At 44.2% G+C, this 20,713-nt stretch overlaps 3 protein-coding genes across 6 annotated transcripts; all 3 read right to left on the reverse strand.

The window, feature by feature from the left end:
- On the reverse strand, positions 583-2,285 carry LOC8054240. The gene is made up of 3 exons (XM_021461044.1): positions 1,852-2,285; positions 1,350-1,525; positions 583-1,179 (listed from the first exon to the last, which is right to left on the reverse strand). The coding sequence occupies exons 1-3, from the start codon at positions 2,123-2,125 to the stop codon at positions 958-960; spliced, it is 672 nt and encodes a 223-aa protein (XP_021316719.1). The 5' UTR covers positions 2,126-2,285; the 3' UTR covers positions 583-957.
- LOC8054241 (heptahelical transmembrane protein 4) lies at positions 9,575-11,172 on the reverse strand. Its single transcript, XM_002468282.2, has 2 exons — positions 10,754-11,172; positions 9,575-10,648 (listed from the first exon to the last, which is right to left on the reverse strand). The coding sequence occupies exons 1-2, from the start codon at positions 11,050-11,052 to the stop codon at positions 9,796-9,798; spliced, it is 1,152 nt and encodes a 383-aa protein (XP_002468327.1). The 5' UTR covers positions 11,053-11,172; the 3' UTR covers positions 9,575-9,795.
- Positions 15,505-19,441, reverse strand: LOC8054242. Of its 4 annotated transcripts, XR_002452564.1 has the most exons (6): positions 18,587-19,441; positions 18,409-18,501; positions 18,255-18,307; positions 17,767-17,949; positions 17,587-17,621; positions 15,505-17,000 (listed from the first exon to the last, which is right to left on the reverse strand). XR_002452564.1 is itself a non-coding variant. In XM_021460045.1 (5 exons), the coding sequence occupies exons 1-5, from the start codon at positions 18,615-18,617 to the stop codon at positions 16,815-16,817; spliced, it is 522 nt and encodes a 173-aa protein (XP_021315720.1). In that variant the 5' UTR covers positions 18,618-19,433; the 3' UTR covers positions 15,505-16,814. The 4 variants fall into 4 exon arrangements, 2 of the variants coding, with proteins under 2 accessions (XP_021315720.1, XP_021315717.1); XR_002452556.1 differs by lacking the exon at positions 18,255-18,307 and having other exon boundaries at positions 17,767-17,897; positions 18,587-19,432; XM_021460045.1 differs by lacking the exon at positions 18,255-18,307 and having other exon boundaries at positions 18,409-18,495; positions 18,587-19,433.

Raw genomic sequence — 20,713 nt, forward strand, 5'->3', positions numbered from 1 at the left:
ATGAGGTCTAAGCCTTGTTTAGTTCATCTGGAAACCAAAAAGTTTTCAAAATTCTCCGTAACATCAAATCTTGTGGTACATGCATGAAACATTAAATATAGATAAAAGCAAAAACTAATTGCACAGTTTAACTTTAAATCACGAGACGAATCTTTTGATCCTAATTAGTCTATAATTAGATAATATTTATCACAAACAAACGAAATACTACAGTACCGAAAACTTTTCAATTTTCGCAACTAAACAAGGCCCTAGTATGGCTCCGTGCTGCACCTGCACGTGCATTCAGAGAGCTCAAGAGTACTCCTACCAACAGTACGCAGAGTCAGAGAGGCTCAGATCGCTTTCTGCAACGCAACGACAGAAGTTCGAAGCCGGACGGCTCAACCGACAGGGACGATTCGGTCAGGGGCATGAATTCATCAGGTTTCAAAAAACGCCAAAAGAAATGCAGGCTCCCGTTCCATCGGTTGGCCACGTTAACATCGTGTAGCTGCATTACGGTATCTCGATTCGAATCGACGACTACTGCATGTGCTTCGTTTATTTATTATATGATGAAATGAAAGGGTCTGTCGTGTGTTCGAAAACTACGTCGAATCGAACTGTAAACGTCGTTCGGCCGCTGTCCATGATGATGATTCAGCTCACAAAGAAATAGACTAAAGATTTTATACGATACCGTATACTACTACTACTAATCGTCTGCCACCTTTAAAAACACACCATCAAATCCATAAATACTGCTACTGGTCTACTGCTGCTAGCCAACTACTACTAGTACTACACATCTGGAGCTGGTCGTATCCATCCACACCGGGCGAGGCGCTAACAATGAACTTGCTTATTTTACAATACGCTGTCAGCCTCGCAAGTTGCAATTGACTTTGCACGGAGACGGAGCTCGGCTGCTCACCGACCGCGACACACACCGAACGCTCGAGCTGATGCCGCTCCTCAGCCTTCGGCGATGCTCTGCAGCGCGGGCCTCCATTGCCGGGCGGCTCGGCGGCCGAGCAACGCCCCGTGCGGCTGCAGGAGGGCCTCCAGGTCGGCGTCGAGGTCGGCGTCGGCGTCGGACGGCGTGTCGGCATGCTTGCCGCTGGGCCCCGAGGACGGGCCTGCCTCCGCCTCCGCCTCCGCCTCCGGCTCCAGCTCCTCCTCCGTCTGGCGCATGACCTGGATTGATGGGAACCGGAGTGAATGCATCGCTGCATAATAACTACGCGGGGGCGGCAGGCGGCTTGTCAAACGCGGGACGCGGGACGTGATCGAGCACAGGCAGGATCAGTGGTTGGAGATGGAGACTGCAAACGGAAGACCGACCATGGAGGGACCAGGCGGCGTACCTTGGCGAGCGACCGCTCGGATGATTCCTTGCGCTCTCCGCCGCCGGAGCTGGCCCTGGCGCGACGGCGGCGATGCTTGGACGCCGGCTTCTTCACGTCCTCGGCTTCGTCCTTGGCCCTGACCGTGACGCGGCTCAGCTTCACCTGCCGCTTCGACGCGAACTCCCTCAGCACCTCTGCTCAACAATAGTAAAACACAACCACAGTTCATTCATGTTCATTAGTTGGACCGGAAGCAAAAGTGGCATGCGAAAAAGGAAGGCAGAAAGGGAAAACAACTGTTTGGAAACGATGGTGAGTTCTGGCGGTCCAAATACGGACGCGCGCCATGAAAGTTGAGAAAGGCGCTTCGTAACCTACGGTCCCCTAGTCAACAATGGCATTCAAACGGAACAAGACACAAAATCTCATCTTTATCCGTGCAACAGGATGACGGGCGGCCTAACACGACCAAGACACTGCAGTGCACGACTCGCGCACGCACGCACGCACAGTAGAGTACCTTCGAAGCTGACGAGGCGGTAGACGCGGCCGAGCAGGAGCGTGTCGTCGGGGCGGAGCAGCTTGAGGTGCTTCACGGTCGCGGCGGCGGAAGAGGCTGCTCCGTCTCCTCCCGGCGCGGTGGTGGTGATGACGGCCGCGACGTAGTGGCCCGGGTTGGCCGCCATGACGGCCGAGGCCGAGAGCGCCCAGTAGGCGCGCTCCGTGCGGCCGCCGCCCGGGTGCTGGATCAGCACCGTCGCCACCTCCGCCGCCTGGCACTGGCAGTTGCCCATCGGTGCGTGTCTGCCTGCCGCGCGGCGAGCACGCGCGTTCCGCGTGTTCTTTTTCTACGGCCTGGGAGGAGGAGGAGGAGGAGGAGGAGGAGTGGGAGAGCCGGGGGAAGCGAGGTGGGCGAGTGAACCGCGGGCGCTAGCGGCGCCGAACGTTTTATAGGGTGGTTGGCGCGCACCGCGAGTCCAGCACGATGGGCCGACGGTGCACGGTAGCTGTCGTGTCCGGCCTGCGCGGTCCCGTCCGATTATATAGCGGCCGCACGTATTTACGGATGAGCAGAGGTTTCTTTTTGTCAGTGTGGATCTTCTAGGCCTTGTTTAGTTCTCAAAAAATTTTGCAAAATTTTTTAGATTCTCCGTCAAATCGAATCTTTAGACGCATGCATGGAGTATTAAATATAGATGAAAATAAAAACTAATTGCACAGTTTGGTCGAAATTGACGAGACGAATCTTTTGAGCCTAGTTAGTCCATGATTGGATAATTTTTATCAAATACAAACGAAAGTGCTACAGTGTCGATTTTGCAAAAAAAAATTGAACTAAACAAGGCCTAAGTTTGTGCATTTATATATATTTAGTAGTATAAGTCTAGGTTGTTTATTAGGCCAAGTAATACATTAGTAAGAAAATCAGCTTTGGAGGGGCCTAATACATTAGCAAGAATCAACTTTGGAGTATTACAAATCTTGTAAAGCCCGTCTTGTAATAAAAAACTCAAACCGTTTCTATCTCTAATACAAATACACATGTACAGATCCTCTGCGTGATCTAGAAAAAAAAATCCTATTATAGAAACCATCCGTGTTGAAATACTTCTACAGGATGCGGTTATTGCATTCCATAACCATAAATGTTCCAGTTCAAAAACTTGTAGCGTTGTAGGAGCAGCACGAATTTAGTATTACTCATGTCGCTTTTCGTGTGGCTGGTACAAATAAACTTTTTTGTTCCAGAGCTTGTTACCAAGATCAGCACTGGGATCACTGTTTTGTGTTAGGCGTGCAAACAGTGACAGTCCCGAGGTTAGCTACGCCATGCAACGACGCAACCTGCTGCTCAGTTGATTGGCAACAGCTTGGAAAATCAGCAGAAGTGAGAGGGACAGAGACCGACGTCCTGTGCCAATTCAAACAGTCATTTCCAACTTTCCCTATCTTTAATTTTATGATCTTGTTCGGAGGGCTTGTCCCATGCTAATTAGGAGAACTAATTACACATATAGAGACTAATTTATGAGATAAATCTTTTAACAATAATTAATCTACCATTAGCATATGTTTACTGTAGCACTGTATTGTCAAATCATAGATTAACTAGGCTTAAGAGATTCATCTCGTAAATTAGTCTCTATTTGTGCAATCAGTTTTTAATTAGTTTAAGTTTAATACTCCAAATTAGTATCAAACATCCGATGTAATGAGGACTGAACTTTAGTCTCTAGATCCAAACAGGCAATGTAATTTTATCTCAATGATTTTTAGTCCAACAAAATATGCAATTTAGACTTGTAGCTACAAGTCTTCGAACCCATCTTCTCCCCGCACCACCTTCTCAGACCAAGGTTAATAATAGAGCCTGTTTGATTATAAATCAAACTATAAAAGCTAAATTATACAAATAGTTGTTTTCTTCTATTTGTTTAAAAAGGTACCATGTGCTTATATTTTTATTTTGCTTTCTCACATACACTTCTATTTGGGACCACCAATGTCTATGCTTTCATGTCCAACTTATTACCTACATGAGAACAAAGTTCTTCTCTTATTTCTTCTTGACATCATCAAAAATATTGACTAGCTTCGCTATAATACCATTATTGCACTTGCTCTCACCTGTAATTTGATAACCTCGATCTCGTGTACCAGTAGTGCGCCTACAAGCATCTACAAGAGGAATAAAGTGAGGGTATGCAGGTAATTTCAGTCAATCACTAATCTAGTTTCCAGTGCATAGAATTGCATTATTTCGTGGACAGAGGGAGAAATTAAAAAAAAGTGGGACCGGTGAAACATTAGCTCTATTTCAGGTTCTGAACTTTTTTAGCTCCTTGCTAAAATGTTACAAGAAACTAAAGTAGGTGAAGTTGAAAAAACGGGTTCACTTGATTTGAGACCGGAACAGGAAAAGAGCTCTATGAATAATGACTTGAATTGTGGATGTGAAGGAGTCAGAGCACCTTGAAGTCCAGCTAAACAGCAAAAAAAAAAAAGACTAGTTTCACATGCTCTCAGTTTATATATTTCAAAAAAGAGCAGCCCTTAAAATTTAAAATTAATTAATTACTTAATTGACATAGGAAAAAAACTTGCCGCACCCCCCTAATCACGGTGACCTCGGAGACAGAAGCCTCATGGCCTTCCTTCCTTTTCTGTGGAGATTTTCCAAAAACTTGATATTATGTAGTAATTGCTAGTGATATGGAGTGTGCAAATACTGACAATCTAGTTGTGATTCACACACATTAGAAACAATGATTGCTCATATCATACAACATATTACACGTTAACACGCCACCAAAAAATATAAATGATAGTACGCTGTAAACAATAATATGTAACATGCATACGTTGTTATCCACTCACAATAAGTACCTGCTCACCTGTCACGCTAATCACATACACACGCTAATCATGTACACACACTAATCATGTACACATGCAAATCACGTCACATGTAAAATCAGTGTATCTGTCACATACAAAATCACATGATAGTCAAAATACATCAAGTCCAAAGTTACAAAATCAGTGTATCTGCATAAATAAAATAACCTGAAGATGATTCAAATGTCCAAGATTATGGATTGGATTATAATAAGTCTCACTTGTGCGCTACAGAGTATTCCGGTCCACCCAATGTAGCCAGCAAAGCAAGCCACGTTGCATCCTTCATCCTTGTGGCTTGTGCACATGCCACCTGGTGCATCCCTGTGAGTGTGTGGCTGTGAGGCGCGCATCATCAGGCTCCTTGGTCAGTGACCGGTGCAACCGTGGCACAGTTCGCGCACCCAACACTACACTATCCGTATCCGGAGCATGCAACAAGCGACCAACCCCGGCGATCCTATCTCCTCCTCCGACGATCTTCCCCGGCGCACGTTTCCCAGCGGTGGTTGCCTGATTGCTTTCGTCATGGTCTCGACGAGGCGGTTCGGTCGGGTTCTTCGTACCCGGGACGCCACACGTCGTCAGCGGAAGCCGGCCTGCAGAGTGGTTAGAGTAGTCCACAGCAGATTCTGGGGGCCGGTCTCTGCTCTGAGCGAGCTGAACGTTCGCCGGCCGGCGTCCGTACGTCTCGGTCACAGAAACTCGTGGTTGAGATGGCCGTGTCACCGGGGATGCCGCGCTTGTCCCGTTGCAGGCGAAGATTAGGGCCCAAGCAACCCCAAGTGCGGCCCCATGGTCTCACTCAGGCCTTGTTTAGTTGGCAAAATTTTAGTTTTTTTTTTGCTACTGTAGCATTTTTGTTTTTATTTGACAAACATTATCCAATCATGGAGTAACTAGACTCAAAAGATTCATCTCACAAATTTCAGGTAAACTACGTAATTAGTTTTTATTTTTATCTTTATTTAATGCTCCATGCATATGACCAAAGATTCGATGTGACGAGAAATCTTGAAAATTTTTGAGAACTAAACAAGGCCTCACTCTCACTCTCACCGCCACTGGGCTTTTTGCTTGTAAAACCCTGCGACTGACCATTGCAGCAAAACGCCATGGCCGCCTGAGGTCACGACAGGGGAAAAGGCAAGGAGTTTCTTCTACCGGAAGTGTACAATGACGCCGCGCTGGGGGACAACGCGCCCGCGGCCGGGATAACGAAGAACTTCAGGGAGATTGCGAGCCTAAGCAACAACCAAACCAAAACGTGTGTGCGTGTGTTGTTGTTGTTGCGATTGCAACAAGCCGGGCCAGACCTTCTTCTGGTCCCGCGGTCCGCAACCGCAGAATCCAGTGGGTTTTGTGGCGGACGTATGCGCTTGTTGTCTTGCGATCCCCCGGGTCTCGTTATGCCCAAGTTAACGCGGGAGGCTCCGCGACGTGTGGCGAGCCTGCTCTGCTGCTGTCGCTTTGCTGCTCGATTCACTTGCTTCAACAGGAGAGGATAACACAATGCAGCCAAGAAGAGCACTGCCAACTACTACTGGGATGATGAAAAGCAAGCGTGGATCAACCAAGAAACGCACTGGCCAATCATTGAACGAAGAGTGCAGTGCAGTGCTGTACTGTACTTCTTGGGCTGAAAGCTTGGTGCTTCCATTTCAGTGGCGTTAAACTACAGGTTCTTTTTTGAGATTGTTAAATTACAGGTTTTTGAGAAAGAAGCTGGTTCAACTATTAGCGGCTTCTGTATTCGGGGTGGGCTACTGGGCTTATTTTGTGCTCTCCTATGGAACAATCAGGTCCACGAATCGGGTAACTTCCCGGGCCTACATTACAGTCCACACCGATATACAGGTTCAATTTTGCTAAAGAAAAAAGAAATATATTTAGGATCGGTCCGGGCCAAGTCATGCACACATAATAGTCATCTATTTAAGTTAAAGTCAATCTTCATTCAATTTATCGTACGTATTAATCTTTTACTGCACTAGTATTTAGTAGGCGTTTAGGACAAAAGTAGTTAGCTTATTGTTAGTAGTATAATATTCACATAACAAATTATACGTCTTGTTTGTAATGTTCAGACGAAGTATTTGTTAATCTTTTCCTAATTGGAACGTCCATGTTATATTTAGAGAAAAAGTCCTTTCAACCTCATTTAGCTTTTACGATCATCCGATTTACCTTCTTTATTTGTAAAAACAAAATTTCTAACCTTTCTCGACTTTTAAATAGTTTATTTTTGCACCCAAGACGGTTTTGAATGTGGTTTTGGTGATGTGACACCACATAAGAGGGAGGTAAATCAAATTACTTAAAAGTTTAGGGAGGTAAATTAGACTAGAAATATTCTTTTGAATAAATCCTAAAAATAAAACAAATACATTTTAGGATTTATCCAAATATTTTACCATGAAAAAACATAAATTTGGTTTACTCTTAAAACACTCATAAAAGTTTTGTTTTAGCTTGGAGAATTGTCAAACTAGTTCGAGTTATTTTCTAAAACCATTCTCTATCTTATGTTGTCTAGTTCGAAATTATTTGAATCTTGTGAACTAAATTTTGGTGCTTATTTTCTAGTACAAACTCTCATAATCTCTTGTAATCAGATGATGTTTATCATCCGAGCTATATAGAAGCGTCACGGAATGATATTAGGACCATACTGGCTGTTGGTTCCCTGTCTTGGACAAATTGTCAAAGTGTTTTTGTTAACCTGTGTGGCTGCATACACCCTGCTGCACGAATGCATGTGTGCGCCCATTATTTAATATATTTAATTTAAGCTTTAACACAGTGAATTATGGTATCTAAATTTCTCTGCTGCACTAGGCCCCATAAACATTGTGGTAAAACTTAATTAAATTCAATATTTTATAAAACTTAATGAAATATATTAAACAAAGGGTGTATGCAAGCATATCTGTGGCAGGGTGCATGCAACAACGCAATCTAACATGACTATTTTGAAAATTTATCCGATAGTTTATTTTCATGATATATCCAATAGTTTATTTTATGTTTTATTTGATTTTAAAAAAAATAAATATCTAGTATAATTTTCATCTCTGAAGTTTTATCTAGCGTGATGTCACGTTATTAAAACCACCATCAAAACTGTCTAGGGTGAAAAACAAATGGTTTTAAAAGTCGACGAGTATGTAAAAAACGGTTTTATAAATGAGAATGGTAAATCGATGGACCGTGAAAATTAAGAGGGTGAATTTTTTCTATATTTGTGCATGCAGCTCTTTCTAAAAATCTTTCGTTTATATTTAGTAATTAATGTTTAATTTAATAAATTTTTTAAAATATTTATCTCATAATTTACAGATAAATTATATAATTAATTATTTTTTATTTATATTTAATATTTTATGTATATAATATAAGATTTGTTTTAACAGAAAATTTTGAAAAGTTTCAAGTTTTTTAATCTTGAGTGGTGCTGCGAGCCTGCTAATGGCCGTGGGCGTCGTGGCTGGTGGGCCGAGCCTGATTGATACAGAGACGTGGACCGCGCTGCAGACTGCACATAAAGCTGCAAAATATTCTTGTGATAATATGCTTACCTGTATATATTTAATGTGATAGAGAATTTTAAAAACTTTTATAAACTAAATAAGGCCTGGGTTTTCAAAAAAAAAATTCAAAATTTCTTATATTCCTCGTTATATCGAATCTTGTGGCATATGTATGAAGTATTAAATATAGATAAAAAATAACTAATTATATATTTTATCTGTAATTTATAAGATAATTTTTTTACATCCAAAATTGAATAATATTTATGAAATATAAACAAAAGTGTTACCGTATCTATTTTGCAAAAAAAGAACTAAACAAGGCCATTATTTTTTATGAAACTCAGTTACCAGTATTGACCCTACACGTATGGTTTATCTTGCGTGTAGCTGTATTGATGGAAGTTTTTTCTTTCAGGAATACGGAGTACTATATACGACGGAAGTACAATTTACAGTCAGCTAAGCTGAACGTGTTCCCAGTTCGCGGTCAGCAGTGCCGATCGGCACGCTTGCACTTTGTAAACTCGCTACCGCACACACAGTAAACGGCCAGCGGAAACAAAACATCACCCACGAAACTGCAGTACGTCTACATCGCTATAGCTCTTCCGATTCCAACAACGGATTTCGACGAAACTGCTGCTACGGCCGGTACTCCCCATTTTCGAATTATCGTAAAAGTTCCAGTGCCTCAAAATTGACTCATGGTCCGGCCCGAGACCCAAACCTTTGACGTACACTACGTGGTGTGGTCGAAGTCGAGCGGCCGTCGAGTCGTGTGGATCCCCTTCGCGATTACCAGCCGGCGCAGCCCGACGCGACGCCACGCAGCACCACACCCCGCGTCGCGACTCGCGAGCCGCCCAAGCTTTGACTTTTTCCCAGCATCCGAGTCCGGAGGCATAGCATAGATTAGTCCGCCAGCCAAACAAGTACAAAGCCCTTTTTTGTCTTCTGTACGCACGCTCAATTAACGCCAGAATCGACTACGGGACACTTGGGTACCGCTCGCGCTATGAATGATGCGCAACATCGCTGTCTATGCACACTACAGAATATGCTTATGGTTGGTTGTGCATCATAATTCAAACACAGGGGAGAGAATAGCTTCGAGCTTCACCGTTAGGCGTGTTTTCTTAGGAACCGATTCTGACTCGTGTCACTGACAGGTGGGTCCAGCCAGATCCAACTACTAGTGACACAAGTTCCTTGGCACACTAGAAGAAGATAATCACGTAACGTAAATGCTCGCGTTACAAAGAAATATATCAACTAATATAGTTATATAGTAACATAATAATTTATGCAATTTCGCGTTTATTCATCTCCAATTGATCTGGTTATTACAGGCCTTCTTTTGAATTGTTACATGTATGTTCACTTGTGCTACAAAAGAGAGAGAGAGAGAGAGATAAAACCAAGAAATACTATCCAACACACACCAATGAAAAAAAGGGGTCAACAGAGAGTAAAGGCGGTCAAATTTCTACAGCTTGGCTTGTCGCCGTCAGGCCCTTAGGCCTGATCAGCAGTCAGCACCCTTCCATGTCCCTCCAGCCGAGGTAGACGAGTCCGGCGAGGTAGTGCGCGTAGGCGCCGGCGATGACGAGCACGTGGAAGAGCTGGTGGCTGTGTCCCGCGAGGTCGAACCGCCCCGGCATCCAGCGCTCGGGGACCCTGGTGGCGTACACCACGACGCCGGCCAGGTAGAAGGCGCCCATGGCCATCTCGTACCCCGTGGTGAGCAGGGCCTCCGGGCGGTCCCCGAAGACGAGCAACTTGTGCAGGATGGGCACCAGGCCCGACATGCCCATGCACGCGAACAGTGCCGCCCGCGCCCACCGCAGCTCGGGCCTCTCGAAGACGGGCAGCAGGGAGACTGCCACGGCGGCGGCGCCGGAGACGGTGATGAAGCCGAGGTAGACCGCCTGGTAGAATGGGTTGCAGAGGAAAGTGTAGTAGACGAGCGGGTAGAAGGAGGTGACGATGAGCCCCGTGATGCCCGCGTAGTCGAGGCGGAGGAACACGTAGCTGGCGTGCTCCGAGTGGCACGCCAGCAGGTGGCACGCGCTGCTCATCAGCAGGCAGAACATGGCGCCGCACAGGTACGCGTAGAACGGCCACCGCGCCACCCGGCCGCCCGCCGCTGACAGAACGGCGGCGGCGGTGGCGGTCTCGGTTTCGACGACGGACACGTTGCGGAACGCCTTCATTGTACTTGCCAAGATCGCTCCGTCGGCGCTGTAGTAGCTCCTCAGCACCACTGCGTTGCCGGTGATGTTGCCCAGGCCTGTCGTCGCCATGTGAGGCGACTCGTACTCCGCCGGGACCACCGTGGCGGCGCACACGGCGAACGCGAGGAAGACGAAGAAGCCGATCAAATGCCTGCGCAGGAGAATCCGATGAATTATTAATTAAACACCAGACATACGAGCCAACTAATTAACGACATTGATGCATGCCGGCAACGGCAAGCAAAGCCACACTTACGTCCAGACGTTGATGGTCTCGTTGTGGATGGAGAAGGCGCTGAGCAGCGCCTCCTTGATGGGCCACTCGCTGCGGTAGTGGTGGACGATGAACTCGTTGTGCTTGAGGAACTCCGGCAGCTTGTCGTAGCTGACGAGCTCGCACCTGTGCCCGCAGCACCTCCCCTTGGCCTTGGCGCCACCTGCTGCCCCCTTCTTCATCAGGAGACGAGACCTCATGGTGGTCTTGGGCGATCCGACAGCACCTGCGTCATCACTCAGGATGGTGGTCGTCTTCTCCAGCGTCACCGTGGAAGCCATTGTCGGGGAGCTGATGACGGTTGGAACGAATGAAGTTCAACACGGCGTCCTGTGAAACTTGCTTGTTGGGGAATGGAGTTGGAGGAGGTGTGTTTTGCATGGTTGCGCTGGCTAGCTTCCTGGGTTTTAAATAGGACGCGAGAGCCGTTTTTGTGGCGTGTATGTGTGAATATTCTGGTAGTTTTGTGATGGTGAACCGGTCCGATTAGTGGGACGGCATGTGGGAAACTGGGAGAAATTCTATGCGTGGCCACGGTCCAGTTTTTGGCGCGGGTTTTGGCGGACCGCCAGAAGCTCGAGCCTGGTGATGTCAATGTCATGGTGGCTAGCAGTAGCAGTAGCAGTAGTCCAATGGTGACGTGGATGTTGGTCTGTGTGTTTCGGTCGCTGTGTACTAGTCAGTGAGTGCTGGATCTTGCTTCGGTTTTTCAGTTGCTGCTGTCCATTTTCCGCTCGTGGGGAAAATGAGAACGGCTTGATTCGTAAGTCAGAGTCACGGCCAGGGACGCGTGGAGGAACTTGCGTGGTACGGCGAGCACGACCAGAGTTCACCATTGGCGGGCCGCTTAATCTGTTTGTTATTGTTATTCGTCAGAGTACAGGAATTAGGAACTCATCATCATCAGGGCCACAACCTGACGAGCTGAGATTCAGCTACCAAAAGGCACGTGAAGCCAAAAAGGGCAGCTACGGACGCCGAAGCAGAGCCTCGTCAGAGAACCGTCCGGCGCGGCTGCGTTTGATTGTTGAAGTCAAGAGCTCCAATCCGACGCTTGACATTTAACGCAGCAACAGTGGGCCGGCCGGCCGGCCACGGCCAGCGGTCCGGCTGCACGCTAGAGATCGCGAGCTCGCGAGCCTAGTCAACATAGTGAAACACTAAAATGGCACGCATGTGGTGGTAAAATCGTCGAATCAACCCAACCGTATGATCCTTGTTTAGTTCCAAAATATTTTGTAAAATCGACACTGTAGCTTTTTTGTTTTTTTTTAAACAAATATTATCCAATCATAGACTAATTAGGTTCAAAAGATTCGTCTCGTCAATTTCGACCAAACTGTGCAATTAGTTTTTATTTTTATCTATATTTAATATTTCATGCATGTGTCTAAAGATTTGATGTAACGGGAATCTAAAAAATTTTACAAAATTTTTTAAACTAAACAATGCCTAAATTACCATACATTTCCGGATACCTTTCGCGACCTTGTCAAAAGTAGTATCGCCCAGCCGCCCCCGGCTAGCGGCTCTAGCTAGGTCTCGGACGACATGGCTGATGGCTCCCTGCTTCTTGGAGAAAGGCCCGCCCGGCCCTGTGTTTCTCCGTTGCCCGGTTGACAGATCGATACGTCCTATGCGTGTATCTAGTACGCTCCTATAGCAAGAGGAGGAGGTGTCAGTCGTTGCCGTCGATGCACATTTGTTGGATCTTCGCTGGAGCGCCATATTTCGCGTCGACGTTCTGTCTGCTGTCTGCATGCTTTTCATAAGCAGTGGCGACGACGATGCACACGCATGTCCCTTTGCGCTGACGATGATACTACTCGGCGTCGGCCAAGGCGAGCGGCAGCAATTGGGCGAGAATTATTTTTTTTTGTCAAAAAGGTGCGGGTGCGGGGGCTCTCGTCATCTGGTGGTAGTAAGTGGTTGCCCTGTCGCCGTCTCGCCCTGCCGGCTGCCGCCGCCGGTGGCCTGAGCTGGCAGCAGATGCAGGCAGGATGTGGGTGTCCGTACACCTGATTCCTTTGTCGTCGTGCGTGGTTCGGTGCGTGCGAGTACGGACGGGCGCGGGAGCAATTTTCTATGCACCGTTCCAGATTTTCTATTCCTTTGTCCGCACATATTTGACTTTTATATATCATATTTGACCATTTTATCTTAGTTATCTTTTTGTACTCTTTCTGTATAGAATTTAAATGTCGTTTAGGATATCGACGTGGTCTTTAAAACATAACTTTAACCTCTTATTTTTATAGAAATATTTAGAAAATAATTATATATGTGTACTTTTATGAAAGTGTTTTTCAAGTCAAATCTATTCAATATATTTTTCACATTTGCAAACTCAACAGTTTAAAAGTCATTAATGATTTATATTCTTAATTTTTGACCTAAACCTTGTCCAAAACGGCATCTAAATTCTATACAGAGAAGGGAGCATATAAATAATAAAATAAACAAATCATCATTAAATTATAGTGATAAAATAAGTTATAACAAAATAAATAATATTTATACAATCCTAGGCGTTGAAGAAACAAAAATATTACAATAGCATAAATATGTGTCCCTCAAAACAATGCGGAGCAATCCAAAATAATTGAGAGGATGCAAACGTAACTTTTATAGGTGTGAAAAAAGTTGTAGTAGTACAAATATATACTGTCCATGATTATATATAATTATCATATTTGTTGTAAAATATTTTTTTTGTTTGAGCAAGCCTTATAAGACAAATGGGTTTCATAAGTTGTGGCCGCCACGGTCCAGGACTAGGACTAGGACGCGCTGAGAATTCGGAGGGGCCGGAGCCACCAAGGCCCTGCTAGCTGCTCCCTTCGTCTTGGGCTTAGGCAGGCCTCTGTCGATCTGAGCTCCTCGCGGCCTCTGTCGATCAAAAGGGAGAAGAACGGAGCGCCGGCTGAGCTGAACCCACAAGCCACTGTTCAAACTCGGAAACGTCCCGTTCGCTTGTTTTCATCGCCTGCTGTATTTTTCAGAACGTTCAACTAAACTGTACTTACTATACTAATAATTCATACGAACGTCAAGTTAAAAAAAAAAAATCATACGAGCGTCTGAATGGAGGGGATGTGAATTCGAATCTAGTAAATCAGTTCAGGTTCCAAAAAAGATTCACACCCAAACATAAACATACACCGAGGCCTTGTTTAATTTCAAAAAAAAACAATTTTTTTTTAATTCCGTATCATATCAAATCTTGCGGCACATGCATGAAGCATTAAATATAGATAAAAACAAAAACTAATTATATAGTTTACCAGTAATTTGCGAGACGAATCTTTTGAGCTTAGTTACTTTGTGATTGAACAATATTTGTCAAATACAAATCAATGTGCTACGGTGACCATTTTGTAATATTTTTTTAAACTAAACAAGGCCCGAGCTGAGGACCAAAACTAGTATTCCCAGCGTGTGTTTTGCATGTCCAGATCAGCGCCACGCCATACAATGCAACCCTCCAGCCTGAGCGATCACTCCCCGCTGTCCCCGGGACCCATATGCTGGTGCGGTGTGCTACACGCATGACTCCACCGTACACGACAAGCCATTATATACGCCCGTGCGTATCTGATACTACACCTCACACAGTCACAGACTCCAGCAATCGCGCGCGCGTGAGTACGTACGTACACCCCGCCCCCCTGTGTCGCGAGTGGCGATACAAATCTGGTGGAGCATCATGTAGACAAGGTCGTACGAGTACGTACGTACGTACCTGCGATCCCTGTCTCGGTAAACGACGGCGGCGGCGCGTACCGGCCAGAGGTAGCTGCCTGGCTAGCTACCTAGGTGTATGTATACGTATGTACATAGTATATCCGTATCTCATGTCTCCGGTTCGGAGATTTTTTCCAATGGATGCGACAAGATGCGCGGTGCCAGCAGCAGCTGCACTGCCCCGCATCTCACACACACACCGAATAAAATCGCGCACATGGAGAAGCCGTTAGCGTCGGTCGCGGCATGCATGACACTACTGCTGCACCAGAACGGCTGCATGCCGGACTGTTCGCTTGTGTTATAAAAACTTTATTTTTTTATTATTTAATAGTATTTTTTTCTTATAATAAATTTAAAAAAATAATATTTTTAGTCATAGTTTTTTAAACCAGCGAGATTTTTTTTTTGTCCCCAAGCACTCATGCCGATCCCAAGTTGTCCATCCGATACGATCCATCCTATATGGTGTGTCTGGTCTTTGTGCTTGTATGCAATGCATGCACGCCCACAACCCTGGTCCATAGACCGTTACGTACAGCCAGCCAGCCACAGCTATACATGCCTTATGCGTGCCAGCCTATATACTTGAAACTTTCAAGTATATAGCGACCTATAATGGGCCGGGCGCGGCTGTGGATCGTTTCTCTGTCTGGATGTGGATGTATACGTACGGACAGATATGTGTAGGTAACCGAAGCAGCAACCATACGTAGGAAGCGTCCAGAACGTGAGCGGAAATGAGAATTTGGCGACAGCGAGAGGACCATGCATGTAACTGTATACTAGCTAGCATGCCCGTGCGTTGCTACGGGATATCTAAACTTTTGTACTAAAAACATACGGATTGCATGATATGATAACAATTTTATGAAATTAAATATCAATATTAAAGCAGTATTTAATCCAAACGGGAAAGTTTGTGAATTAATGCAATCAACATAGAGAGTGTGACATCATAGGCTCTCAGATTCCACGTACCTATCATGAGAGTCAAAATTCCCATTTCCAATTATGAGAGTCAAAATTGTAATGTTTTTGCCATAATTACCAAACAGCAAGTTGAACCTAGCATAACAGCAAGTCTTATGTACAACTTTGCAATTCTGCAACGATGTAACCAAAAACAAAATTGATTCTTCTACCAACAGTTCGATATCGATAACTCTATGTCTTTGGTGATATGCCAAATGCTTCTAAGAAAATTTAAGACAAATGAAGTGAGCGCACCAAAAAAATATCCAATAACAACCAGGGTCCATAAATTTCCATAATTAGGGTAGCCTTGATCATTTTGATTTAATCCATGATATATGATACAAGTAGTTGTTTGCTACTAATTATTTTTCCGACTCAAGTGCCATATTTTACTGAAATTATCCTCTCTCTCTCTCTCTCAAAAAAGCTGAAAGATAGAATTTTGCCATCACGTATGAGTTATGACAGCATCTTGTTTACCTTCCCACCAACGATGCTCCAAATGCTGTCATCACCATCTTCAATTCCATCAGAGCATGAATAGTCGAAGTCTACACTTACACGGGCACAAAATCCACCAAGCCATTAGCTTAGATGAATCACCTTTGCATATTGTTCCTTAGATACTGAAAAAAAACTTTCCTAGTCTATTTGAATAATATTACCGGTGTATTTTTATTCCTACAGAAAATTTAGACTTCGCTGATTGAAGGATCCAGGAAATATATCATTTCAGTTCAGTCAGACAAGAAAATTCGTCTTAATCTTTACACATTATATAGGCAATAAGAAGCATTCAACACCATGACGCTTAAATACAAAGATGACAATCTCAAACCCACAAGTAATCACACGAGCACCACCACTAAAACTTAGTTGCCCTTGGGGTCACGTAACCCAGACCTGACCACTAAAACTACAAAACAATATATTTCATCAAAAATATCTCTGTTATAGTTTCACTGGTGGTAGTAGGCCTCTCTAATTAGGTCAAATGTTGACAGTAAAAGGGAGCAAATAAAAACAACAGCTAAAACCAAACACAAGCTGCAAATCAAATATAGGTAGTCCTACGGTGGATGATCATGTCAACCACAACCAAGCTAGTGAGATGCATTGTTAAATAAACAAGCTAATCACTACAGCACTAACACAAGCACTATCCCGTCTTACTTCACATGTGCTAATTTACTAAAAGAAGCACTAACATAAATTACAAACACTAACACAATTTTGCCTGAACAAAAAAATAATATCATAGTCACCTGAAGGATAAAGATAAGGTTCTAAAATAGTCCAATTTATCATTTTCAGTGAGCAACTATAGTAATTCTAATGTGCTCCAAGATTTAGCCTCATCAAGTAACTTTACAAATCGAACAACCTCAATACTGCAGGTTCGGAACTGCTTGCCATTTGAACCAAGAACAAGATCAAATCCAACCTGTCTTGTTTTTGGAAACCTCTTTTCACAAAGATAATGGAGCCAACCAGCCATCCTTGCAGCCTGCAGAAAGACAACAGTAAATGGAAAACATCTTGGTACCACTCTGCTCTTACACTAAAAAACATGTCAATGTGCTGTTGCTGACATGATCCATTCTGTCTCCTCAATATTGAGCCGATACCTCCATTAAATAATCTTAAATAAAATATTGAATGTTGATAGTAGACACTTGATCCTAATAAAGAAAGTGCAATGTTGGTATTGGATGGGTTTGGATGTACATGGCAGAATTAAGAAAAAAATCCTACCTTAGTCAATGAAAATAGCACTATCATGTGCTGTTTCACTAAAAGGAAAATACAGTGCTAACTGAAATACTGGATATGACACTCAATGTTTCTATTATTGTTGTTCTATAATGAAATGCAAGTCAGTGTAATCAACAATAATATTTTCCTGATTTTCAACCTTGAATTTAAAGTTACATTAAATAAATATTTTTTTATCGCTATCCTCACCTATCAATGAAATATGGAGGTACAATACAATTTTCTGCTACCCCTATCTTTCTTTTCTTTTCTTTTCTTTTCGTTCTCTAAGACAGATTTAAAACCTTATCTGGGAGTAGCAAGAACCATGGACATACCCTGAGAAGAGTCTTTCTGGTGCCCATCACAAAACCTACATCAGTATTTTGAGAAAAATCAGAATTAAATAGACTGATTTGCTTGACTAACTGTAGCTAATCATTAGTATTACTAAGACTAATCAGGCATTTCATTATATTTGGAAGATACAAATGTCAGGGTTAGATAATTATACGAACCAATAGAAAGATGGTTTCTTGCTTTAGCACTATTACGAAAGGCATTGGGTGAGGACCAGATGAGGGAAGTAGCTCCTCCAGCGAGGATGAAACATTGTCGCATAGCTTGCGTTGCCCAGAGAGTAATGAATCTGTCATGGCGCAGCCAATTGCTTCGTGAGGGCACCACTATTGAAACACAAACTGATGGAAAATGTCATAAGCTTAGCTACATCCAATACACAGAAGCACATGAAAATTTGATTTATCTAGGAAATACTTAAATTCATCTAAGATCATGAACTTAGAAGCTGCCACCACCACATCCTGAACCTACGATGCAATTGGCAAGCCTGACAATGTCCATGTTTATAAAATCAGCAGAAGTGATAGTACTCATAACATTCAGGTATTACCTAAGGTTCTAAAATCTTCAGGGTCTACTTAAGGCTTGATTTTTTTGCCTACATAGAAAATGGAGATGCCAGGTCTGGTTTTACTGATTATACCTTGGTGTCTCACATTTGTATCTATGCAATTGAAATCAGTTTGTAGAAGGTTACTGCAGCAAACGGTTAAATCTTTAGGGACTAAAGACTTTGATATTTTTTTTGGCTGCATAGAAAATGGAGATGCCAGGACAGGTTTACTGATTATATATACCTTGATGGCCTGAATGTTGATTTGTGGACCACCTGAATGTTGGTTTGTGGAGCTTCGTTACCAACACCAGCTTAATGGAGTTATCTACTGCATCTGAAACAAAAAAAAGATTAAAAAAACTCTACTAAAACCAAACAGGATGAGAATATCAAAAGGATTCAAGGGGGAATAAAATTACGTCTTTGTTCCTTTCTGCCAGCTATCTTCATGCTTCCAAGATGAGGAAATTATTCAAAAGTGAGGCCGAGATCCAAGTGGCCTTCAGTGAAGACTTGGAGACGCCCTTGTTGTACGGTGTGTCGGATTTTGCCGCCCGGTCGCCGTCGGCGGCCTAGCTGGGTTCGAGCGGAGATCTAGAGGGTGGCCTCTTCTTCTCGTGCGGTGCGGGAAGGGAGCGCTGGTGCCGCCGCCGCCACCCTAATCCTTCGCTCTGCCCACCTGCCCCAGCCGCACGCCTCAACCGCGGACCAAGTGCGGGCGGCACGGGGAAGCAGAACGGCTGGCCAGTGCGTCGGTATAGCGGGAGGTCGCGGTCTCGGCGTGTGCATCTGTGAGTTCCCCTTGCTGTGGAGACACGAACAATGAGATTGACTCGGTCACTGGGGTCTTGGTCTCTTGGAGAGGATGGCTGCGGAGTGCGACGGCGAGGGCGATGGCGCGAGTGCAATAGGGAGGGCGAAGAACGGGGACGCGCAAGGAGCGAGGCTGGCCGGCGGCGAGCGCGACCTTGGAGGAGAGAGGCCAGCGGGTGGTGAGGGCGTGACCTTGGAGGACCCGAGGCCGATGGAGATCGGAAGCGCTCGAGAATCTGGATTTCTTTTTAGTAATCGGAGGAGATTGTGCGGGGCTTGGACGATGCGGGAGGGACGTGAGCGAGCAGAACTCTTGCTGCCGCATTGGGCAGGATGGGAACGGAGGGGAAGGCACGAGAGAGCAGGGGGAGGGGATCGCAATGATCGCAGAGGTTTCCTAACAGAGCGACATGGTTGCAAGGCGCGAGGCAGACAGAACGAAACAAAAGTTGCACCAAACAAATGTCTATCTTTTAGTCTTTTTAGTTGTAGTATAGGAGATGGATATCGTCTCGCCTCGGCCTGTCGACCGATGCAGATAGCATTATTTGATTGAGACCTGGACTGGAGATATTTTTCTAAAGAATCAGATACAAGTCCACATGAAACTTTGGTCTCAGCAGCTGGCATGCGAACTATATATATCTCTTGTATAGACCAGCAGCATGTTATATATATTAAAGCTTGACAGTGCTAGGCTGCTACCTATTATTGTTCAAATATCTTCGAGTTTTTTATTTTATTTTATTTTATTTTATTTTATTTTATTTTTGTGCTGCAAAGTCTATCAGGCCATGCATGTAACGAACGACGTACGTTCTCCGGAGATACGATGTAACTGTCTTCAGATTATCTGATTATGTACTGGAGCTTGCATAGTACAGTACTAGTACATCGTCACGCCACCATGCGTCGATTGTGGCACGTGCCAATCGCAGATCAGAAACCTCATGAAGCCACTGCACGTTTAAATATGCATGTTAATGCCTCGCTGCCACATTACCTCAAGCCTTGTTTAGTTCACGATAAGAAAAGTTTTTAGCTACTATACTATATTTGCCGCATATATTTATAATTATAATTAATGTTTTATGTATGTATCTAAATATTTAATATGATAGAATAAAAAGTTTTTGGATGGACTAAACAAAAGCCTCGGTTAAAACTTAAATTCCTAGCTACTCCTAGTACCATATCCGAGGCAAGGTAGCTGCACACTGCACACAGTAATGCATATAAACGCGTGCACAACATGCTGATCCGTGTGAATCTGTTATGTGTGGCATGGTTATTAGTTAGGACATGTTTTATTTATCAGTTAAGGATAGTAACTAGTTAGGGGTACAAAGAGTCTAAATTCACTAGATTTGACTAACTATAGTTGGATAACAACTGGTTAAGAAATTAATCGCCGTGTTTGAATAGACCACCAGGTCGGGTCAATTTTAAACAAATTTTGCTAACTAGTACGTAACAGTTAGCTCTTGGTATCAAACATATCCTTAGGAATTTAGACCACCTGATCCATTGCAGCCTCACCAATCCCCTTGCCCTTTGTTAGTGGTATTTGTAACAGCTCGCTTGTTATCTGCCGCGGTCTGTCTAGTGGTATGCCGGAAGCACACACTGTGTCCGATCAACATCAGCTAATCGATCATTACCTTCAAATCGAAGAAAAGACGATGATGAGCGTGCATGAAAAGATGACGACGACGACTTGCTCATGTGCAGAT

This window comes from Sorghum bicolor, chromosome 1 (assembly GCF_000003195.3).
Source record: "Sorghum bicolor cultivar BTx623 chromosome 1, Sorghum_bicolor_NCBIv3, whole genome shotgun sequence".
NCBI lineage: Eukaryota > Viridiplantae > Streptophyta > Magnoliopsida > Poales > Poaceae > Sorghum > Sorghum bicolor.